At 50.5% G+C, this 21,238-nt stretch overlaps 1 protein-coding gene across 1 annotated transcript; it reads left to right on the forward strand.

The window, feature by feature from the left end:
- Positions 1-12,583: 12,583 nt before the first annotated feature.
- Positions 12,584-20,955, forward strand: LOC111773526 (methanethiol oxidase). Its single transcript, XM_023641182.2, has 12 exons — positions 12,584-12,711; positions 15,285-15,341; positions 15,532-15,644; positions 15,910-16,095; positions 16,776-16,896; positions 18,293-18,475; positions 18,764-18,942; positions 19,408-19,486; positions 19,574-19,695; positions 19,967-20,059; positions 20,228-20,346; positions 20,554-20,955. Exons 1-12 carry the CDS (start codon positions 12,708-12,710, stop codon positions 20,714-20,716), a joined length of 1,419 nt encoding a protein of 472 aa, XP_023496950.2. The 5' UTR covers positions 12,584-12,707; the 3' UTR covers positions 20,717-20,955.
- Positions 20,956-21,238: the final 283 nt, after the last annotated feature.

The following is a 21,238-nucleotide window of genomic DNA, read 5'->3' on the forward strand; positions in this document are numbered from 1 at the left end:
GCTTTCAGCAGATTTCTCAACAGCAACCTAACAGGCTAGTAGAGAAAGGAACGATACATTCAAAATACTGAAAGACAAAAACTTTCAGCCAAGAATACTCTATCCAGCGAAACCACCCTTCAGATACGATGGAGAAATAAAAGCTTTCCCACAGAAACAAAAGCTGAGGGAGTTTATCATCACTAGACTTTCCTTACAAGAAATGGTGAAAGAAGCCCCCGTACCTGTAACAAAAAGGCAGAGGTTTACAAAACCTTGAACAAGGAGATAAATAGAATCAGAAAATTTCAGCTCTATATTAGAACAGGTCAGTAAACACTTAATTACAACATAAAAGACAAAGGGAAGGAAAGCATCGAAAATAACCATAAGCACTTCAATTTAGTCACAGACTCACAACACAGAAAAGAACTATCTGCGACAAAAATAACTCACAAGGGGAAGAGGAAAGAGATGGAAACTGCTTATGCTAACGGAGATAAGAAGCTATCGGAAAATGGAATATCTCATCTATGAGATATTTTACACAAAGCTCAAGGTAATCACTAAACAAAAATCAGGCAGTGCCACAAATCATAAATAAAGAGAAAACTGAGAAAACCACCACAGAAAAACACTAAACTGAACTGGCAGTCAGAAATACAAGGGACAAAATGCAAGTGGAAATATAGAACAACCGGAAAACAGGAGATAAAATGGCAGTGTTAAGCCCTCATATATCAATAATCACTCTAAATGTAAATGGATTGAATTCTTCAATCAAAACACACAAAGAATGGCTGGATGGATTAAAAAACAAGACCCAACAATACGCTGCCTCCAAGAAACACATCTCAGCTCTAAAGACAAACATAAGCTTAGAGTGAAGGGATGGAAGACGATACTCCAAGCAAATGGCAAGCAAAAGAAAGCAGGTGTAGCCATACTCATATCAGACAAAGCAGACTTCAAGACAAAAAGACAGTGAGAGACAAAGAGGGACAATATGTAATAATAAAAGGGACATTCCATAAAGAGGACATAACACTTCTGAATATATATGCATCTAACACAGGAGCACGAAAGTACACAAAGCAACCGTTAACAGACCTAAAGGGAGAAATTGAGAGCAACACAATAATAGTAGGGGACCTCAATACCCCACTTACACCAATGGATAGATCATCCAGACAGAAAGTTCCATCCCAAAACAGCAGAATATACATTCTTCTCAAGTTCACATGGAACATTCTCAAAGATAGACCATATGTTGGGAAACGAGGCAAGCCTTAACAAATTTAAGACTGAAATCATATCAAGCATCTTTTCTGACCACAGAGCTATGAAAGTAGGAATGAACTATAAGAAAAAGGCTGGGAAAGTCGCACATAGGTGGAGACAGAACAACATGTTACTGAACAACCAATGGATCCATGCAGAGATCAAAGGAAAATCAAAGACTACTCAGAGAAAAATGAAAATGAAAACACAACATACCAACTCTTACGGGATGCAGCAAAAGCAGAACTAAGAGGGGAATTTATAGCAATACAGACCTACCTCAAAACAGAAGAAAAATCTCAAATAGGTAACCTTAAACTACACCTAACAGAACTAGAAAAAGAAGAACAAACAAAGCCCAAAGTCAGCAGGAGGAGGGAATGAATAAAAATTACAGCAGCAATAAATGAAATAGAGACTGAAAAAACAATAGAAAGGATCAATGGAACTAAGAGCTGGTTCTTTGAGAAGATAAACCAAATGGACAAACCCTTAGCCAGATTCACTAAAGAAAAAAGAGAGAAGGCTCAAATAAGTAAAATTAAAAGTGAAAGAGGAGAAATTATGATGGATACTACAGAAATACAAAGGATTATAAGAATACCATGAACAACTATATGGCAACAAATTGGATAACCTAGAAGAAATGAATAAATTCTTTGACTCATACAACCTCCCAAAACTGAATCAAGGAGAAATAGAGAATCTGAATAGACCAATTACAAGTAAAGAGATTGAAACAAATCAAAAACCTCCCAAAAAAACAACAGTCAAGGACCAGGTGGCTTCTCTGGAGAATTCTACCAAACATTCAAAGAAGAGGTGATACCTATCCTTCTCAAACTATTCCAAAAAATTGAAGAAGATGGAATGCTTCCTAACTCATCCTATGAGGCCAACATTACCCTGATACCAAAACCTGACAAGGACAACTCAAAGAAGGAAAATTACAGGCCGATATCACTGACGAACACAGATGCAAAAATCCTCAACAAAATATTGGCAAATCGAATACAGCAATACCTTAAAAGGATCATACACCATGATGAAGTGGGATTTATACAGGGATGCAGGCATGGTTCAACATCTGCAAAGCAAACAATGTGACACACCACATTACCAAAATGAAGAATAAAAATCACGTGATGATCTCAATAGCTGCAGAGAAGGCATGTGACAAGATCCAACATCCCTTTATGATAAAAGCTCTCAATAAAATGGGTATTGAAGGAAAGTACCTCAACATAATAAAGGCCACATATGACAAACCCACAGCCAACATCATACTTGACAGTGAAAAACTGAAAGCCATCCCTCTGAGAAGAGGAACAAGACAAGGGTGCCCACTCTCGCCACTCCTATTCAACATAGTACTGGAGGTTTTGGTGCTCAGATTTGAACCCTGGTAGTCTGGTACCAGAACTCAGCCTCTAAACCACTAAGTTATACAGCCAGGACTTAAGATGGGCGGGGTTCTTTCCTTATGGAGTGACCTAAACCTGCACTCCTGGAGGATCTCAACTCTCGGTTGTCTTGCTTCTGCTGCCTTAGTCTTCTGTTAACTCTAACCATTGGACTCGGAGGTACAAGGTATCCCTGGAGTGCCCCTGGGTTGCACCCATCCCCTCCTTGACCCTGTTGTGGAACAGCAACCTTATTTCCTCTAAATCATCAAGATCAATCACCCCAGCTAACATCTTGTCCATCTTCTCTATCCGTTCACTCACTGGCATCAAAAGCCCAAAATAGCCAGACAGCTGTCTCAGGTTCCAGTTCAGTGGAACTATTGGTGTCTCTCTTTACGGAGGCAAATCTCCCTGGGATACCAAATCTCTAAGTCAGCAGAACCCAGAGGTGTGGGTCTGCAAGCAAAAATGTTGTGAATGGGTTAGTAGGTGTAATAGTGACAGGCCCCACTCCCACCTCTCTCTCTCTAGGCCTGTAATCTGGCTGGGAGGGAAATGCTGCTATAAAATGGTTGCTTGTTCCGTGCAAAAACTGCACTATGTGGTCAGCACTCCAAACTGCGAAGCTTTTGCCATACTGAGTCTGCTAGAAGGCCAGCTGCTTCTGAGGGATTTGGTACATGGTAAGATCCATGACTCTCACGGGCCTTCGTGGAGTGGTTAAGAGCATGGACTCTAGAGCCAGACTGTCTGGATTCAAACATAGGCCTCACCACTCACTTACCTACTGTTGACTTTGAGCAATACACAAAACTTCTCTGTGACTCAGTTTCCTTATCTGAAAAATGGAGGTAAGAATACTATGTAGCTCGATATGGTTGCTCTGAAGGTTAGATAAGTTAATATTTGCAGAGCATTCCACATGGTAGACATTATCAACACTCTTTCACTGCAGAATGAGAGCTTTGCTCAGAAGCCGTTGTGTGGGCCACCATGATAGTGTATGAGCCATCCAGGACGCCCACAGATGGTAGTGGCAGCAGAGGTACGGGAGAAGGGAAAATAAATCCAGATATGTAGGTGCCTTCTGGGGAGAACAAATTTCTGCCCCCTCCTTCTTGGAAGAGAGCTAACACAAGCACCCTTCACCAGGTGGCAGGCTGGCTTGGCGGCTTTTGTGGGCCAAGTAGAGCTTCAGCAAGAACCCCCTCCGGGTCAGACGTTGTAAGGGGCAGTCAATGCCGTGAAGGCCACGTGCAGCCTGTGTTCTTGCCAGCACAGCCACTTTGTCCACGGAATGTCTGGGGAGGAAACGGAATGGCATCCACAAACCAGGTTCACCTCACCCACCTGATCACCAGGGGCAGCCTCCAGGGAGAGGGCCTTATGAAGGTGAGTGGCCACACTAGACACAAACATACTTGTATTCTGAGGCCCCTTTGTGAGGTCCATTCACAAGCCTTCTTCCCAAACCCCCTTTCCCCAGCCTTCTGATTTTCTTCTATCGTGTCTGTCAACCCAGACAAAGCCCCCGCCTTGCACGTGAGTCAGTATAGATCCTCAGACTATGTCTCCTTCCAACAGAGTCAACGACATATTCTACTTGAAACTTTACCCATTGGAGGATTTTCCTTCTCCACTGACTTCCAGGACCATCTCTCAAAATGGCTTTATCATTATTTTTAAATAAAGAGGCATTTAGTAATCATTTGCAATTTAAGAAAAGGACCACTGATTCTCTAGATCTGAAAGTAACTATCTTTACAAAATTCCATGTTTAAAAACTTCTTTTTTTATAAATTTTATACTGCTTTTTTATTATAGTAAAAAAAGCAATTAAATTTACAGTCTTAAACTTCTATTTTGGAGCCAGCCAGTTGGCCGAGTGGCTAAATTCGTGCGCTCCACGGCAGCGGCCCAGAGTTTTGCTGGTTTGGATCCTGAGCGTGGACATGGCACCGCTCGTCAGGCCACGTTGAGGTGTCATCCCACATGCCACAACTAGAAGGACCTGCAACTTAGAGATACGACTATGTAGCAGGGGGATCTGTGGAGATAAAACAAAAAAATTTTTTTTTTTTTTTTTTTTTTTTTGGAGAGGAAGATTGGCTCCAAGCTAACATCTGTTGCCAATCTTCCTATTTTTGCTTGGAGAAGATTCACCTTGAGCTAACATTTGTGCCAGTCTTCCTCTATTTTGTATGTGGGACGCTGCCAAAGCAGGCTTGATGAGCGGTGCGTGCGTCCATGCCCAGGATCTAAACCTGTGTACCCTAAGCTGCTGAGGTAGAGTGCAAGAACTTAACCTGTATGCCACTGGGACGGCTCCCATCTTACCTATTTTTTTTTCCTTCTTCTCCCCAGAGCCTCCCAGTACATAGTTGTATATTCTAGTTGTGGGTCCTTCTAGTTGTGGCATGTGGGACGCTGCCTCAGCATGGCTTGATGAGCAGTACCATGTCCGTGCCCAGGATCTGAACCAGTGAAACTCTGGGCCACGGAAGTGGAGCGCGTGAACTTAACCACTCGGCCGTGGGGCCAGCCCCCATCTTAATCATTTTTAAAGGTACAGTTCAGTTGTAGACTTGTGCAACAGATCTCGCAGAAGGGCTTTATTGCTGCAATAATAACAATAACACTTAGTATACGCTAAGTGCTACTCTAAGAGCTTCACATATATGCCTTTAATTTTCAAAACAACCTAGAGGGGTTACTATTTTTATTTTCTCTCTTTTAGAGATGAGGGAACTGAGGTACAGAGAGGTTAAATAACTTGCCCAAATTCATACAGCTAGGAACCAGTAGAACCAAAACTCCAACACAGGCAGTCTGGTTCTAGAATTCTTGCTTTTAATCTCTTAATAATAGGTTGCTTCGAGCTGGTGATGGTGCATGGTGGAGAGCCAGCCACCTGTAATCCAAGCCGGAATGCTTTTTCTTCTCACTATCTTTCCTGCGTAACTTTACCTGAAGCCACTGGAGTGGACTGAGGAAGGAGGTGCAGTTTAGCGAGCAAGGGCAAGCTGGAGGGCAGGCCAGGGCATTTTCTGGCTTCTTTCTGCCTTCAGGATATTCCCTGGCTCCATCCAGCTTTACTTGAGGGTACGAACACTGCGTCTCCCCAGGGGAGCAGGGATTTGTTCCCGCCCGTCCTGAGCCTCCGTAGAGAAACTGTAACTCAGGGATGTGACTCCAGGGACCAAAGTTCTGTCCAGCCTCAGATAGAAGGGCTTTTATTTTCCTTTGGATATTTTATTTACAGTACTGTAACAGGCGCCAAATGGAGGCTTGATTAGGGGTTTTGATGGCTTAATTTGGGCCATTAACCAAGACTAATGCAATCCTTTCTCCCCAGGACTCTGAAATGAGAGGGTGCAAGCTAAGTGGGCTTCTGTAAAGGTGGAGTTAATTGCATAAAACTCATCTTATGGCTCTTGTCTCAGCTCTTCTGGAGCCAGACTTGGCACAGGAGGACAGCTGGGGGTGGGGGGGATGGCAAACTTTCACCTATGTGCCTGTAACTGATGTTGCTCTTACCTCTTTTACACCACATAATTGGTTTTCAAACCCGCTTCACCTTTTCCTCTTATAGATTAGATGTGTAAGAAGATATACAATTTCTGTTCCAGTAAGACCCTTTTTCACTTAAACAGGAAATTGGTCTTCAAGGTACCTCCCTTTCTTTCCTATAGATCAAAGAGACTTAAAGATTTATCGACAGGCACAATAGAAAGGTATGGACCCTCTTTAGATCTTGATTCAAATAAACTGTAAAATTCTTAAAAAACGTGGGTTTTTTTTTAGGAAGATTAGCCCTTAGCTAACATCCACTGCCAATCCTCCTTTTTTCACTGAGGAAGACTGGCCCTGAGCTAACATTTGTGCCCATCTTACTTTATGTATGGGATGCCTGCCACAGCATGGCTTGATAAGCAGCATGTAGGTCCATGCCTGGGATCTGAACCTGCAAACCAGGACTGCCGAAGCAGAGTATGTGAACGTAACCACTATGCCACCAGGCCAGCCCCAAAAATTTATGAGACAATAGGCGAAATTTGAAAACTGATTGAATATTTGATAATAGTAAAGACATTAATTTGTCATTATGGTATTGTGGTTTTATAAAAGAATTCTTATCTTGAAAAGATACATACTGAAATATCTGCACAAGAAATAAAAAATGTCTAGGTTTGCTTCAAAAAAATCCAAGTGGAGGGAGACTGGGAGGTATAGCTGAAACAAGATGGATTATGAGCTAATTTGTATTGAAGGTGGGTGGTGTACCTGCGGGTTCATTATACTATTCTACTTTTTTTTTGCTGAAGAAGATTCGTCCTGAGCTAACATCTGTGCCAATCTTCCTCTACTTTTTAGTATGTGGGCCACCAGCACAGCATGATGAATGGTGTAGCTCTGCTCCCGGAACTGACACAGGCCGCTGAAGTGGAGCCCACTGAACTTAACCACTAGGACACCAGGTCGGCCCCTCTCTCTACTTTTGTATATATGAAACTTTCCACTGAGAGAAAGAGATCTCTCGCTCTTACTATTTTTCTATTTTTTCTTCTTTCTCAAGAGATGAGGATAAACCAGTTAAGAAGGCAGCCGTTGCTTTTCAAACACTTTTTTTCCTCTCTTTAGTGTCTCCTTGCTCTTATCAGTAGGCCACCAGTCAGCACTGCCCACTGAGAAGCACGCATCTGATAAAACTGAGTCGAGCTAAGGTGCTAGGAGCTCAAGCCCCCAGCGGTGATTCCTGCAGCCCAGAGCTGAGAAGACGCCTTCCCACAACAAGAAGACATGAACTGCTAGCGGTAAATTTTCAAGCATCAGTGGCAGGCCAGAAGGGAGACTTTCTGAGAGGATTGGAGGTGGGGAGGAAGCTTCCAGGTGCCTCTCAAAAGCGTCCTTTGTAGGAAGCCCTGGCAGAGCGCATTGTTTTTTAATTATTTCTCTCCCTTGAGTTTTGTCCTTGCTCTGAGTGGCAGGCTCGGAACTCAGCATTGTTCAGAGAAAGGAAGGTGATGCTCATCCAGCGTGAGCAGCTGGATGAATTAGTCAAACTCTGTTTCTTTGATGTGAGATGAAGAGAAAGCTATTTATCTTTCCAGGTTTGCCGCGGGCAGTCCTGGGCTAACTCACTGCCAGCGTGCAGGCCGAGCCTGGTGCCACTCACACCTGGTGACATGTTCTCAGTAAACTACTGAGCTACTCCCTTCCTCTGAGGGCATGAGGTTGGTCTGTTAAAATGTGGAGAAATGAGCCAGCAGAACTCCGCTTAGCTCGTAAAAGCCTTGACCTGTCCAGCCAGTCCTGCTTCAGGCTTCCACAGGCTGCTGCCTTATGTACCATAGGCATTGTGCATACATTTGTGTTGCTGGGTTTTTTAGTTTGTTTATGCTGTTCATTTGCATGCAACTCTGCACCTGTATATAGCAGACAACCCCATCTAACACTGCACCTTCAATCGCCCTTACCTTATCCTACTTCCTTCACAGCACTTCCCTGAAATGATGTTATTTACTCATATGCTTACTTGATTACTGGCTGTCCCCCTTAGGAGGTCATCTCTATGAAGGCAGAAACTCTGCATTGTTTGCCACCCTGTCTACCGAAACACGTGCTCCAGAAAGGTGTGTGGAGTGCAAGAATGCACAAATGAAGAAACAACCATGCACACGTGTGTCTTCCAAAGGAGAGGGCAGGCAGGTGGGTGGGACAGCTGTGGCATGAAAGGCACCGGGGCCAGTCCTCCTCCCCAGCCTGGGCTCCCACTGCGGCCCTCACCTGCACTACATTTGATCTTCCATCCTTTTATTTTCCATATCTTTCTCCAAAATATACATATATTAGTATATATATAGATACCTTTATTTGGGATTTTGGTTACAAAAATAATACATGCTTATTATTTTAAAAAATATAGAAGTTTATTACGTAAAAATGGAACATCATCCCCTTCCTTCCATTGCCTCTCTCCAAAGGTAACTACGGCGAGCACATGGATGTATAGCCTTCCAGGCTGTCCTGCAGCACAGGGGGTCTCCACCTCTCCTCCCACCTCCTCCAGGAAGACCTCACTGCTCCTTTCAGGAGAATCTGCTTCTTCACTGCTCTCCCCATTGCAGAGAGAGTCTCCCTGTCCTGAGACCTCCACGAAACAAAACCCCACAGCTTTGCACATCCCTTCTGGTTCTTCTGCCTCCCCACCCTCCTAGCCCCCCAAACCAAACCAAACAAAACAGGAGGGCAGGCCCTGTGGCCTAGTGGTTAAGTTTGGTGTGCTCTGCTTTAGCAGCCCACTTTCAGTTCCTGGGTGTGGAGCTACACTGCTCTGTTAGTGGCCATGCTGTGCTGGTGGCCCACATACTAAAAAATGGAGGAAGGTTGGCATAGATGTTGGCACAGGGAAAATCTTCCTCAGCAAAAACAAAATGAAAAAAAACAGGAAACAACATGGAGGGACTGAAAAAACTGTGAGATCTGGAGTCAGATGGACCTGGTGGAAATCCTGCTCTGCCATCTACCAGTGGCCTTGGTCCTCTCTGAGCCTCCGTTTCTTCGTGAGTAAAAAGGAGGCTGATTTACCTACAAGATTGGGTTGTGGCAAAGGTTAAATGGAGTGCTGCAGACAAGGGCTAGTGCTGACCAGGTGGTATGTTAGGGTTAATTCCCTTTTCTCCCCGGTATCACTCCCCTCGTCAGACTTTCATTGCTTCCCTGTCATTTTTCTTTTGCTGGACATGAAGAACACTGAGTTCTTTTCCTTTTTCTTACATTAAATTATTCCTATAGGGGGCCGGCCCCGTGGCCAAGTGGTTAAGTTCGCACTCTGCTTCAGCAGCCCAGGGCTTCAATGTTGCAGATCCTGGGCACGGACATGGCATCATTCGTCAAGCCATGCTGAGGCAGCACCCCACAAGCACAGCCAGAAGGACCTACAACTAGAATATACAACTACGTACTGGGGGGCTTTGGGGAGAAGAAGAGTAAGGGAGAAAAAAAAGGAAGATTGACAACAGATGTTAGCTCAGGTGCCGATCTTTAAAAAGAAAATTATTCTTATAGACACCAACTTCATCATCTCCTCTTCCTTCCCTTTGCTGGATTTAGTCCTTTCCTCACTTCCCCATCTCACTGATCAATGTTCCCAGGACGTGTTTAAAGAGGCCCAAAGTAATCAGCCTGTGGGTAGAAGAGAAGAGGGGAACCAGCCTCTGCCCTACATCATCCCCACGCAGCTGCGCTCCATGGCCCCTGTGGCCACAAGAATCTACATCCTGTCTGGAGAGGCCAAACAAAGCCAAAGGGCAGCAGTTACATAATCGCCTGGCTATCCTGCTGTCAACACGATAAGCTACCTCCTCCAACACTTACTGTGAATTTCTGGGGCTTGAAGCAACAGGAACCAATGTAGGCAGCACCCAACCAGCAGCCTTCCCAGGTACCTGCCTCCACCGTGGGGTGGGGGTACCCAGCGTCAGGATATTGGAAGCCTCCCAGGATTAGCAGAGCAGGCTGCAGTCCCACTCTACCCAGAGTCCTGCCCAGGGCTCAGACCGAGGGCCCTCCCACTACCCCTTTCCTATGAATCCAGGAGTCCTCCAGCTCTGGTGGGCCTCGGGCTAGGGAAGGGCCAATCAGATAGGGGAGGAACCCCTTAAGCTCCTGAGAAACAACAGTACAGACGCTCAGGCGACAATCATACTGACTGGGGTGCAGCTCTCCACCCTGGAAGCCCAAGCCCTGTCTGTGCCAGAAGAAGCAAAGACACCGCGGGCCATGAACACTTGTCTGTCATCAGCCTGAGCCCTGACCCTCACGGCCTCCACCTGCAGCCTGGATTAGGACAATTTTCCCACCCCCTGCAGGCTCTGGAGCAAGAATCCCAGGAGAAAGCAGCAGGTAGAGTCTAGGGGTGCCACGGAGGAGCCACAGAGACAAGTCAGGTCGTGAAAGAACTTGCAGTCAATGAGAGACTCGAGAAAAGCAAAATAACAGCTTTTTTGGAGTTAACGACTCAAGAACTTTGGATAAGAGGGTGGGCATGGGGTTTCTTTCTCCTTCAGACCTTGGATGTTGGGCTACCTCAAGCCAAAAAGCAGGAGAACAGAGAGGAGGTAGGAGACGGCGACTTCAGGAGAAGGGCCAGAGGGGCGGGATGAAGGCAGGGTGAGTGGCATCCGCCAGGAGACAGGAAGCTGGCCAAGGCAGAGAAGCAGCCCTCTGGGGCCGCCCCGTGGGGGCAGCTGCAGCCACAAGGCTGACGTCGATATGTGCCTGGCTGATGGTGCAGTGGTGAGCGGATAGGCATACGAAAGAGCCAAGAGGGCTTGGGGACCTTGGGGATAAGGGAGGACCTCTGCCCTGGGCAGCCACAGAGCATCTTCCTTTGTAGGCACATGATCCCTCACCATGGGAACCAGGGGGACAGACACCCGTCACACCGAGGCCCAGTTTGCTCTCCTTCCCTCCTCTCCTGTTGGGACACCCGGGGGTTTCTACTGGCAATCTCAAGTCCAAACTTTGTCCCTTTCACTATCCAATAAAAACTTCACTCCCAAGCTTTCATCCAAGGAGATGAAAGTGGTTCTGTAGACACAGAGTCAGCAGGTTCCTAGAAGAGTGGGACAGAGGTTACCCTGGTCAGGCAGCCAACTTTGAGGAAAGAGGGGGCCCCTAGCCTCGAGGTCTAGAGCAATTTGGGTGGGTGCCCTAGTCCAGCCCTTCAAACCCTGGCTTCTCCGGATGAGGGCAGCCCCAGAGAGAGTCAACGGATCAGGCCTCAGCCCTGCTTCAGTTCTGCAGCGAGCAGCTGTCACTTGCCTGGGGGCCCTGGCACGTCCCTGGGACACTATATTAGCAGGCTCAGCAACCCTGGCTGTCTCTGAATCTTCCAGCTGGAGGACTCCCTCCTGGATAGATGGAGACCCTGGGAGTTTTATGGCTTGTCACAGGTGAGCAAGGGACAGTGGCACCATGCTGGGCTCCCCCAGGGCCCTGCTACTTGGTCCTGGGCAGCTGTTGAGGCACCAGGCTGGGAGCTGAGGGGAAGGCGCCCCACTTCCACCTCCTGAGGGTTATGAGGGTAATAGGGGCTAATAATGGGCACTGCCGACTTTCCTTCCACTTCAAAGCTCAGGGGAACGAATGGGTCTGGGCAAAGAGGAACCTGGGCACACTGCTCAGCCCTGGTTCCTGTCAGGGCAGCTGTGGCAGGAAGACACGGGTGAGCAGTCCTTGAGTGGGTAGGAATGCACCTTTTGGAGCATAGATGCCTCAAATAGGATCATCTTAGGGACAGCTGACCCTGGCTGTGGAGGTAGGAGCAAACGGGCCCACAGCCCTGGGTGCCCCTAAATGCCAAGAGGCAGGGCCAAGCACAGAGATGAGCATCTACAGGCCCAGGAACATGTGCACACACACGCTCACACAAACACACACTCACTCACAGGCACACACCACACACGCACGCACATATGCACATGCCCACACAGGCATAAATATTCTGGCAGGCTCACACTCGCGTGGGCACACACACGAGTCCAGACACACAGGCACACACATACATACACAAGCACAGATTTCCACACATAGGCACACTCACAGGCGCATACTCACACACAGACACACATACACACTCATGCAAGCACATGTCTAAAAGCACACACAGGCAACACACAGGGACACAGGAGCATGCACATGTACAGATACCCAAACTCACACATGTCCAGGCAACCACTAAAGCGTTACATACACAGGCATAGCACGTATCTGCACACGCACAGGCTCCTCCACACACCCTGTAACTCCAACACCAACCGTCCAGGCCATTTGAGAGAGTCCTGGCCAGCTGCCTTTAGTTATTTGCACTGGGCCACAGCCCAGGCCCTCCCTCTGCCCCGCCCCACCTTCCATTGGCTGTATAAATTCCCTCCCTTTGCTCCCTCCCTGGCACAGCCTGCCTCAGACACCAGCACAGCTTTCTGCCTGTGTACACTCCCGGTGGGCTCGTCAGGACCAAAGCTAACAGCCAGCAGCATGGGTAAGGAGGGGGACTTCCGACAACCAACAACCAACAGCTGTGTGCTGCCCTCCCCTGGCTGCCCTACAGGAAGTGACAGAAAACCTGGGGAAGGGAAGCTGGTTAGGGGAGGGAACGCTGAATTCTGCTCCACTGTCCCCACCTTGCTCCCACCCCAGCATTTCCCAGCTTTGCCAAAGTTTCTGGAGGTGCAAGGGAAGAAAGGTAGACAGACTGTTGGGAAGGGTGACCTTGGGCTCCCACTCAGCTCCCCAGCTGCGGCCTGGGGCCAGGGTACCTTTCTGCAGCTGAGAATATCAGGTCGGGGGTCGTGTAGGGGAACCTCTATATCCCTAGCTGTCACCTTAGGAGACAGACAGACCTGATTTCAGTCCCGGGTCAACTTCTTACTCCAGCGAGTTGGAACCCAGGGCTTCAATACCCAGGGCGCTTTCTAGCCACCCTACATCACCAGTCAGTCTGGGAGGGAAATCAGGGAGCCCACACTCTCTCACTGGGGCCTGTTTGAGTGCCTCGCACTCTCTCAATCCCCAAAGTCCTTCTGTTCCTCTATCCATGGGCTCCTGGATGTCTGCCTGAGGAGGACTTTGGGGCTGGTTGGGAGTGTCATAGTCCTTGCCCCGTTGGATCTGGATCTTTCCAGGGCTGGCAGAATGCCCAACGGCCAGCGTGGCATTGGGAAAATCTGATTAGCTTTCCCTTGGTTTAGCTCAAACCCAAATAAGTTCAGAGACCTTGCTTGAGTGGCTTAAGACAGGGGGTTGCTCCCCGGAAAGCCTGATGCTCACTGTGGCCCGAGTGGCATGCAGGGCCTGACTCTGACTGAGAAGTGCTGGGGGTCGGGATGGGGAGGGAAGGGGATGGGGATGGGAAGATGATGCAGATGACAGCACATCCTGCACACCTGTAGTCCTCTCTCAGTCTCCACCTGACTTTGCAGCTTTTGTATCTCTGTCTTGATGTCCCCGAGTTTTGAACCTCTTTCCCCTCCTCCTGGCCTCCTGTGCCAAGCCCTAACACAGCTTGGTCTTGTAACAGAGGAAGTCTCCTTAATTCCTTTGGAAGATCTCTCTCTCTCACCCTGCCCCAACCCCCACAACCCTCAGCCTCTCTCTGGACACCAAGCACAGCCTGGGATCCTGCTCCCCCTTCTCACACAGCCCTCCCCACATTTACACAACACTCCTCCTTTACAAAAGTACTTCTGAACGCTTTGTCTTATTTGGCCTTCACAGCCACCTGGAGAAGAAGGTAGGATATTATTACCCCCTTTTAGCAAAGGAAGGGGGGAAAGTAGATCTCTAACCTGGAGCTGGAAGCCAGGTTTCTGGACTCTAACAAGCTGTTGCTTCCTCTTCGCCTCCCAAGTCACTTGGCTGCTGTGAGTAGGGGGACCTGGCTCCCTGGCAGAGGGCCTGAGCCCAGGCTCCAGAGGAGGCTCAACGCTGGCTACTCCTGGCTCTCCACTAGTGGCCCCCGCTGTCAGAGGAGTGGCCGGACTGGCCCTGGGACAGGGCAGGGAGGCAGTGCCCAGTCCTGTGAAGTCCACTCCAGGATTTCCTTCAGCCCGCAGCTCCCGCTGTGCTAGTCCTCAGCCCTCCCCCTGGTCAGGCTCCAAACCCTGTTGCCTAATGCCTGGTGCTGGCAGCCCTCCTCCTCAGCAGCTCACTTTGGTCTCATAGATCAGCGTGGCTTCGCTTGCCAGACTTCAGGGGGCAAGGAGGGCCACTCCCTACAGCTTGGAGGGTGAGCCTCTGAGCTCTCCAGAGTTGGGTTAAACACCTTACCTTACAGATAAAGGACGTGGGACCCACCCAGGGGTAGAGTCTGGTCCAAGGACGTCCAGCTGGTATCGGCTGTGCCATCTCCAACTTCAGTCTCCTCTCCCTCACCAGACCCTCAGTTATGTAATCCAGGCTCTGGGCCAGCAGCCTGGGGTCAGGACCCAGAGGGGAGAAAAGCAGGAAGTGTCCCAGCCCCTGGTATAGACACCTTTCCATGAAGGGAGCTGAACAGGCACCACCCTCTCTCCCTGAGAGCTGCTCCTCAGGAACAGTGAGGGTTTACTGGCTCCTACCAGGCAAGCACAAAGCTGCACACTGGACTACACCTTCCTGTTTACTTCTCATCAAGCCCACTGTGGTATTCCTAATACTCTCTTGCGACGCATGATGTGGACACTGAGGCCGGGGAGGTTAAGTAATTTGCCCGAGCTCCCATGGCTAGTCAGTGACCAGCTGCAACTGGGACCCACGTCGATGTCATACCCTCCACACCAAACAGCCTGCGCATCACTCGCGCTTCCCCTGTCCTCCCCTGGGCCCCGCTTGAGTGTCTGTCCACCTTCAGGTCATGTCTCTGCAGGTCTTCCTGCTGCACCCACGCACTCCTCAGGGCTTTGAGGGACAGGGAAGGACGGGGTGGGGGAGTGACGGGGCTGCTTCAGGAGGGGACCCGGGAGAGCCGCCTGGCTGCCTTGGCCGGTGGATGGGGTGTGTGTTGCAGCAAGCAGGAAAGGAGGCTCCAGGGCCTGCTCCTGGAGCCAAGTGGTAACACGCCTGTTGTTTTTGCAGCTACGAAATGTGGAGATTGTGGGCCTGGCTACCCTACCCCTCAGGAGGCCATGAAAGGTAAGTGCAAGACATCTCTGACAGCCAGTGCCCCGGGAAGGAACTCTGCCAGCCAGCGCCCTCTGCTGATTCCACTGCTGCTGGGGGAGGGAGAGCTCAAACCCGGGCCTCCACCCTCAGGCACACCCACAACTGCCCCTGCCACTCCTTCCCACTCCGCCATCCCCACTGCCTGCTTTCTACCCTGCAGGACCCAGGGAGGAGATTGTCTACCTGCCCTGTATTTACCGAAACACAGGCACTGAGGCCCCGGATTACCTAGCCACTGTGGACGTTGACCCCAAGTCTCCCCAGTATTCCCAGGTGAGGTGACGCTTGGGCACCAGAGTATCCTGTGACTCCTTCTCTAGCCCTGGTCTCGGCGATGGCCTTCCCCAGCTTCAGCCTTCTTTGCCCTTCCTGGGTATGGGTGTGCAGCATGTTCAATGCACAAGAGCACCCCCAACTGTAAGGAGAGAGCCTATGCTTCACTGCCAAGTCAAACTGTGTCCAGGGGGATGCATTTTCTGAAAGGGCACAGAGGTGTGGTCTGGGTGAGCACCACCCCCTGCCCCCTCTCCCATCCTAGGTCATCCACCGGCTGCCCATGCCGTACCTGAAGGATGAGCTGCATCACTCAGGATGGAACACCTGCAGCAGCTGCTTCGGGGACAGCACCAAGTCTCGCAACAAGCTGGTGCTGCCCAGTTTCATCTCCTCCCGCATCTATGTGGTGGATGTGGGCACCGAGCCCCGTGCCCCGAAGCTGCACAAGGCACGTCCTCTGCCCTTGCCACTCAGGGATCCTAATGTGCCCACCACCCTGGACAGCCTCCAGGCGGGAAACCACCCCTAAACCAGCTGCCTCCAGCTGTTGCACAGGGTCTGGGCTCAGCAGCAGGGAGGGGGTTAGACTTCAGAGGAGGGTGAGCGAGGCTTCCTGGCTGGTCAGCATCCAGCACCGTGGGGCTGGGAACCAGAGGGCAGAGGGGAGGCTTCTGTTTTCACTCTGAGAGGGGGAAGGACACACTTTTTCCCAGGCAGTTACGAGCCCAGGGCCTCCCTTAGGCAGGAGCCTCCCATCCTTCCTCTCAACACTTTGTCAAGTGCCCTCTTTGCACGAGGCAGGCACTGCTGGCTGCTGGTGATCCCAAGCTGACGCTGGCATCGGCCCAGCCTGGGAAGAGCTTATGGTCCCACAGGGCTGTGAGTGCCTTCAAGACAGATGGGGGAGAGAAGGCAGTGCTTTCTGCCTGGGGAGTTAGCAGGCTGTCTGACTCTCCCTCTCTGCTCTCCAGAAGTTACAGGCTGAATCTCTGCCATGTTCCCTCAGGGAAAATTGTGTCCATGTTTTGAAGGAAAAGAGGACAGCACACAGATGTGGGAGCATGTGGGATAGGGAGTGGGGACTCCCGGCCCTGTACAATTCTGACGCCATTCTTTACCCCTCTCCAGGTCATTGAGGCCAAGGACATCCATGAAAAGTGTGGCCTGGGCACCCCTCACACCAGCCACTGCCTGCCCACTGGGGAGGTGATGATCAGCACCTTGGGAGACCCCAAGGGCAATGGCAAAGGTACGTGCCAGCACTGCAGGCACATCTCATCTGTGCAAGGAGCAGATCCCAAGCTGGGGGACAGATGGAATCACCTTCCAGGGAGAACCAGGGGGCTGAATCTCATCCAATATTTCAACTGGAGTCAAGTAACTTCAGTTGTTTCAATGATTTCTATGACGATAAGCCTTGACTGATGAATTCACTTAAAAGTTATAATCAGAACAGTCTGCCATGGGGAATGTGAGCCCTGACATGGCCCCAGAAAACACATACATTTAATATCGGCCTTTGTGAATTCGTGAGCAAATCTCACAGTCCTTGGGGTCCTTAATCTTCACATTTGCTCTCTCATTTATATAGATGATACCCATAAAATGTCTACTATGTGACAGACACAACCTGTGAGATAGGTGCTACTGTGACCCTGTTGTACAGGTCAGAAAACCGGGGCACAGGTTGGTTAAATAACTTACCCAAAGTCATACAGATATGAAGTTGCAGAGCTGGAACTCAAACCCAGCAATCTGGCCCCAGAATCTATGCTCATCACCACACTGTGCTGCTTCTCTCTGAGCCTTACCTGTTTCATCAGAACCCCCCTTCCAAGGGCTTAGAGTCAAGGTCGTCCTGTTAAGGTTACTGCACCAGACTCTACTTAACTGCTTTTTCCAGGAGATGGGAGGAACAAGACATCCCAGTTTAATAACTTTCGTAGACATATAGTTGTATCGGCAAAGAAGGGTCAAGGTGTCATAACACACTCACCAAGGGAAAAACATATTGGGCATTTATGTTGAATTAGAAATAAATATAATTTGTCTGCTCTATAAAAGAACGTAGTGAGAAGAATGGAGCTTAGACTCTGGCAGGAATCTCACATCCAAAGTGGGAGGCTGGGCAAGAGAAGCACACGGTGCCTCCCCAGAAGATCTCTTGGCTCAAGGAGAGAAAATTTTCCCCAGTGGTCTGGGAGAGGGATGAAGTTGATGGGAGGTAGGGGCACCAGAGTAACTCCTCATGTCCCCAGGGGCGCTCTGGATGGACCCTTTGGACGCCTGAATTTAAGAAGCTCACAGGGGCCGGCCGGGTGGTGTAGTGGTTAAGTTTCTGTGCTCTGCTCACTCTGCTCGGTGGCCCAGAGTTGGTGGGTTCAGATCCTGGGCATGGATGTACACCCTACTCATCAAGCCATGCCGTGGTGGCAACCCACATACAAAGTAGCGGAAGATTGGCACAGATGTTAGCTCAGGGACAATCTTCCTCTCCAAAAAAAGAAAAAGCTGGCAAACCCAGTGGGAGGAGGGAGCACTAGACAATGGGCTTGGAGCCTCTTGGACATGCCTGGGGCTGAGGGCTGGGTCAGGGTAGTGTCTCTACTGCCTCTACCTGCCACCCTACTTCCTTCCCTGCTCAGGGGGTTTCGTGCTGCTGGATGGAGAGACATTTGAAGTGAAGGGGACGTGGGAGAGGCCTGGGGGCTCTGCGCCTATGGGCTATGACTTCTGGTACCAGCCTCGACACAATGTCATGATCAGCACCGAATGGGCAGCTCCCAATGTCGTACAAAATGGCTTCAATCCCGCTGATGTAGAGGCAGGTAAGACGCACCCCCCCCCCCCCGCCATGGCTGGCAGGAACCAGGGTACACACATGCCTCCTGTCTGCGCCCACACCCCACTCTCCAGCCCTCTTGCTTCCCTCAGGTGGACCCCAGACTCTTGGGTGATAGTATAGGACATGCTGAGGGCTTTGATTTGCTCAGGCGTCCCTCTGATCCCTCCAACCTGTTTTCAACCTTCTGCCCTGCGCTGTGCTCCAGCCTTTCTTTGCCCCTGCCCTCCCGCCCTGGTCCTGAGCCCGTCCTCTGGCCCCATCCCGACCCCAGGGCTATATGGGAAGCACTTACACGTGTGGGACTGGCAGCGCCATGAGATCGTGCAGACCCTGCTTATGCCGGACGGGCACATCCCCCTGGAGATCCGCTTCCTGCACGACCCGGCTGCCTCCCAGGGCTTCGTGGGCTGTGCCCTCAGCTCCACCATCCAGCGCTTCTACAAGAATGAGGTGACAGGCACCCTCTGGCCTTCTCCTCCCAGCAGTCCTGTCAGTGCCTCTGCCCAGGCTTCTGTAGCCATGATGCTCCCCTCTTCCTAGGAGGGGCCCAGGCCCCCTCTGCCTGGCTCCACCAACCTAGACTTCTCCAGGGACAAAAAGCAAGGCTACCTGCCCTGCCTTTCCTCTCTCAGTCCCAGGCCAATTTCCGCCTAGACCCTAACTGACGAGATTTATTCATCCACTCCAAAATATCTAGTGAGCCTCTGTGGTAGGCACTGTGCAAGGCGCTGGGAATGCAGCGGTGAAGCAGGCGTGATCCCTGCCCTAAAGGGCCCGGATAGGAGTTAGAGCCCAGTGGCAAGAAGGCCCTTCTCCCTGTCTCCCTGTGGACACTAGGCTCTGAGGAGACCTAGATCTCATCCCCACCCTCCAACTCTGACAGGCTCACCTCTCTGCCTCCTAACCCCAATACAGGGAGGTACTTGGTCAGTGGAGAAGGTGATCGAGGTGCCCCCCAAGAAAGTGAAGGGCTGGATGCTGCCCGAAATGCCAGGCGAGTGCCAGGGGAGGGTGGGAATGGGAAGGTGACTCTCACCTGGGAACAAGAGTCCTGAAAGCCTCTGACCACACCCTACTCCAGGCCTCATCACTGACATCCTGCTGTCCCTGGACGACCGCTTCCTCTACTTCAACAACTGGCTGCACGGGGACATGCGGCAGTATGACATCTCTGACCCAAAGAGGCCTCGCCTCGTGGGACAGGTGGGGCCCTAGCAGGATGGCAAGAAAGAGAGGGAGGATGGAGTAAAGAGTCTGGGGAGGAGGTTAGAAGAGGGTAGAAGGTGGCTGGGGATGACAAGGGAGGTGGAAGCATGGCAAAAGTGGGGGCTGCAGGCCAGGACACTGGGGAGCCACGGCTAGAAGTGAGGAATGGGAGGGAGTGAGAGCGTCCTAACTAAGGCATGCTGCCCTTCCTGAAATGTCCTCACCTCCCACCACCGTCCTCCATTATGCCCCTCGCCTCCCTATCCAGATCTTCCTAGGGGGCAGCATTGTTAAGGGAGGCCCTGTGCAAGTGCTGGAGGACCAGGAGCTAAAATCCCAGCCAGAGCCCCTTGTGGTCAAGGTGAGGATCTCTGCCCCTGCCTCATGGGCCCCCTCAGATCCAAGCTGGAGAAGTATGGGGGAAGGGGCGGGGCAGCGTCTGAGCACGCCCTTGGGGTTCCCGTGGTGCCCGAGCTCCCCTCCGAGGATGCATGTGTTACCCTGGGGTCTGACCTCTGGTTTTCCCAAGGGGAAACGTGTGCCTGGAGGCCCTCAGATGATCCAGCTCAGCCTAGATGGGAAGCGTATCTATGTCACCACGTCACTGTACAGTGACTGGGACAAGCAGTTTTACCCTGACCTCATCAGGTGAGAAGCTGACAGCCTGAGCTCCCCTCTCCAGCCTTCCTTTCCCAGAGGGGTCCTTTGGCTTTCTGAGGACTCCTCGGCACCCAACCTGCCCCCACCATACAGACCTGGCCCCCTCCCCAGGAACCCACCCTTGCACTCACAAGCTCTTGGGAGAAAGGGACGCCCCCTCTGACCTGTCTCTTCTCCCCTCCCCATTTCCACCAGGGAAGGCTCCGTGATGCTGCAGATCGATGTAGACACAGTAAAGGGAGGGCTGAAGTTGAACCCCAACTTCCTGGTGGACTTCGGGAAGGAGCCCCTCGGGCCGGCCTTGGCCCATGAGATCCGCTACCCTGGGGGTGACTGCACTTCTGACATCTGGCTCTGAAGTCCACCCCCAGAACCCCACTCCACATTCTGAGCCCTCCCTTAGCAGGGACCTGGCTCCACCCTTCTCTCCCACAGACCCCAACCCTTGGCGCCTTGTCCTACCAAAGCCAAACTGAGGCTATTGAAACGTATTGACCATTATCTACATATACTGAGCACCGTTGTGTATTGCTCATGGTGTTCTTTTCACATGAGCTCTTGAAAATTATTTTAACAAGAAATAAACTAGTGAAACTATTCCTCAGATCACCTGGTCTCTGGGGGCACGGGGCCTGTGACTCCTCTTCTGCAGACACATTATATCTTGCACAGGAAAGTCCTGAAGAGAACTCGGGGTGGGGGTGGGGGGGTAACAGTAACTAGTTCCCACCAGTGATTACAAGATCCTAATGATGCCAAAATCTCACTTTTATGGCCACACAGAAAGTGAAGATTCTGGAGATAGTTGACATAAGGAGACCCGGTGAGACAGACTGTCAATCCATGTTCCTTTAAACTTTATATTTTCTTAAGTCGTGCT

The sequence above is a fragment of the Equus caballus genome, chromosome 5, assembly GCF_041296265.1.
Source record: "Equus caballus isolate H_3958 breed thoroughbred chromosome 5, TB-T2T, whole genome shotgun sequence".
NCBI lineage: Eukaryota > Metazoa > Chordata > Mammalia > Perissodactyla > Equidae > Equus > Equus caballus.

Bases quoted from the DNA above. Each gene is read 5' to 3' on its own strand.
- LOC111773526 (XM_023641182.2), top strand. The intron at 18,943-19,407 runs GTGACAGGCACC...ACCCCAATACAG, and splicing joins AGCGCTTCTACAAGAATGAG to GGAGGTACTTGGTCAGTGGA. The intron at 19,487-19,573 runs GCGAGTGCCAGG...ACCCTACTCCAG, and splicing joins GATGCTGCCCGAAATGCCAG to GCCTCATCACTGACATCCTG.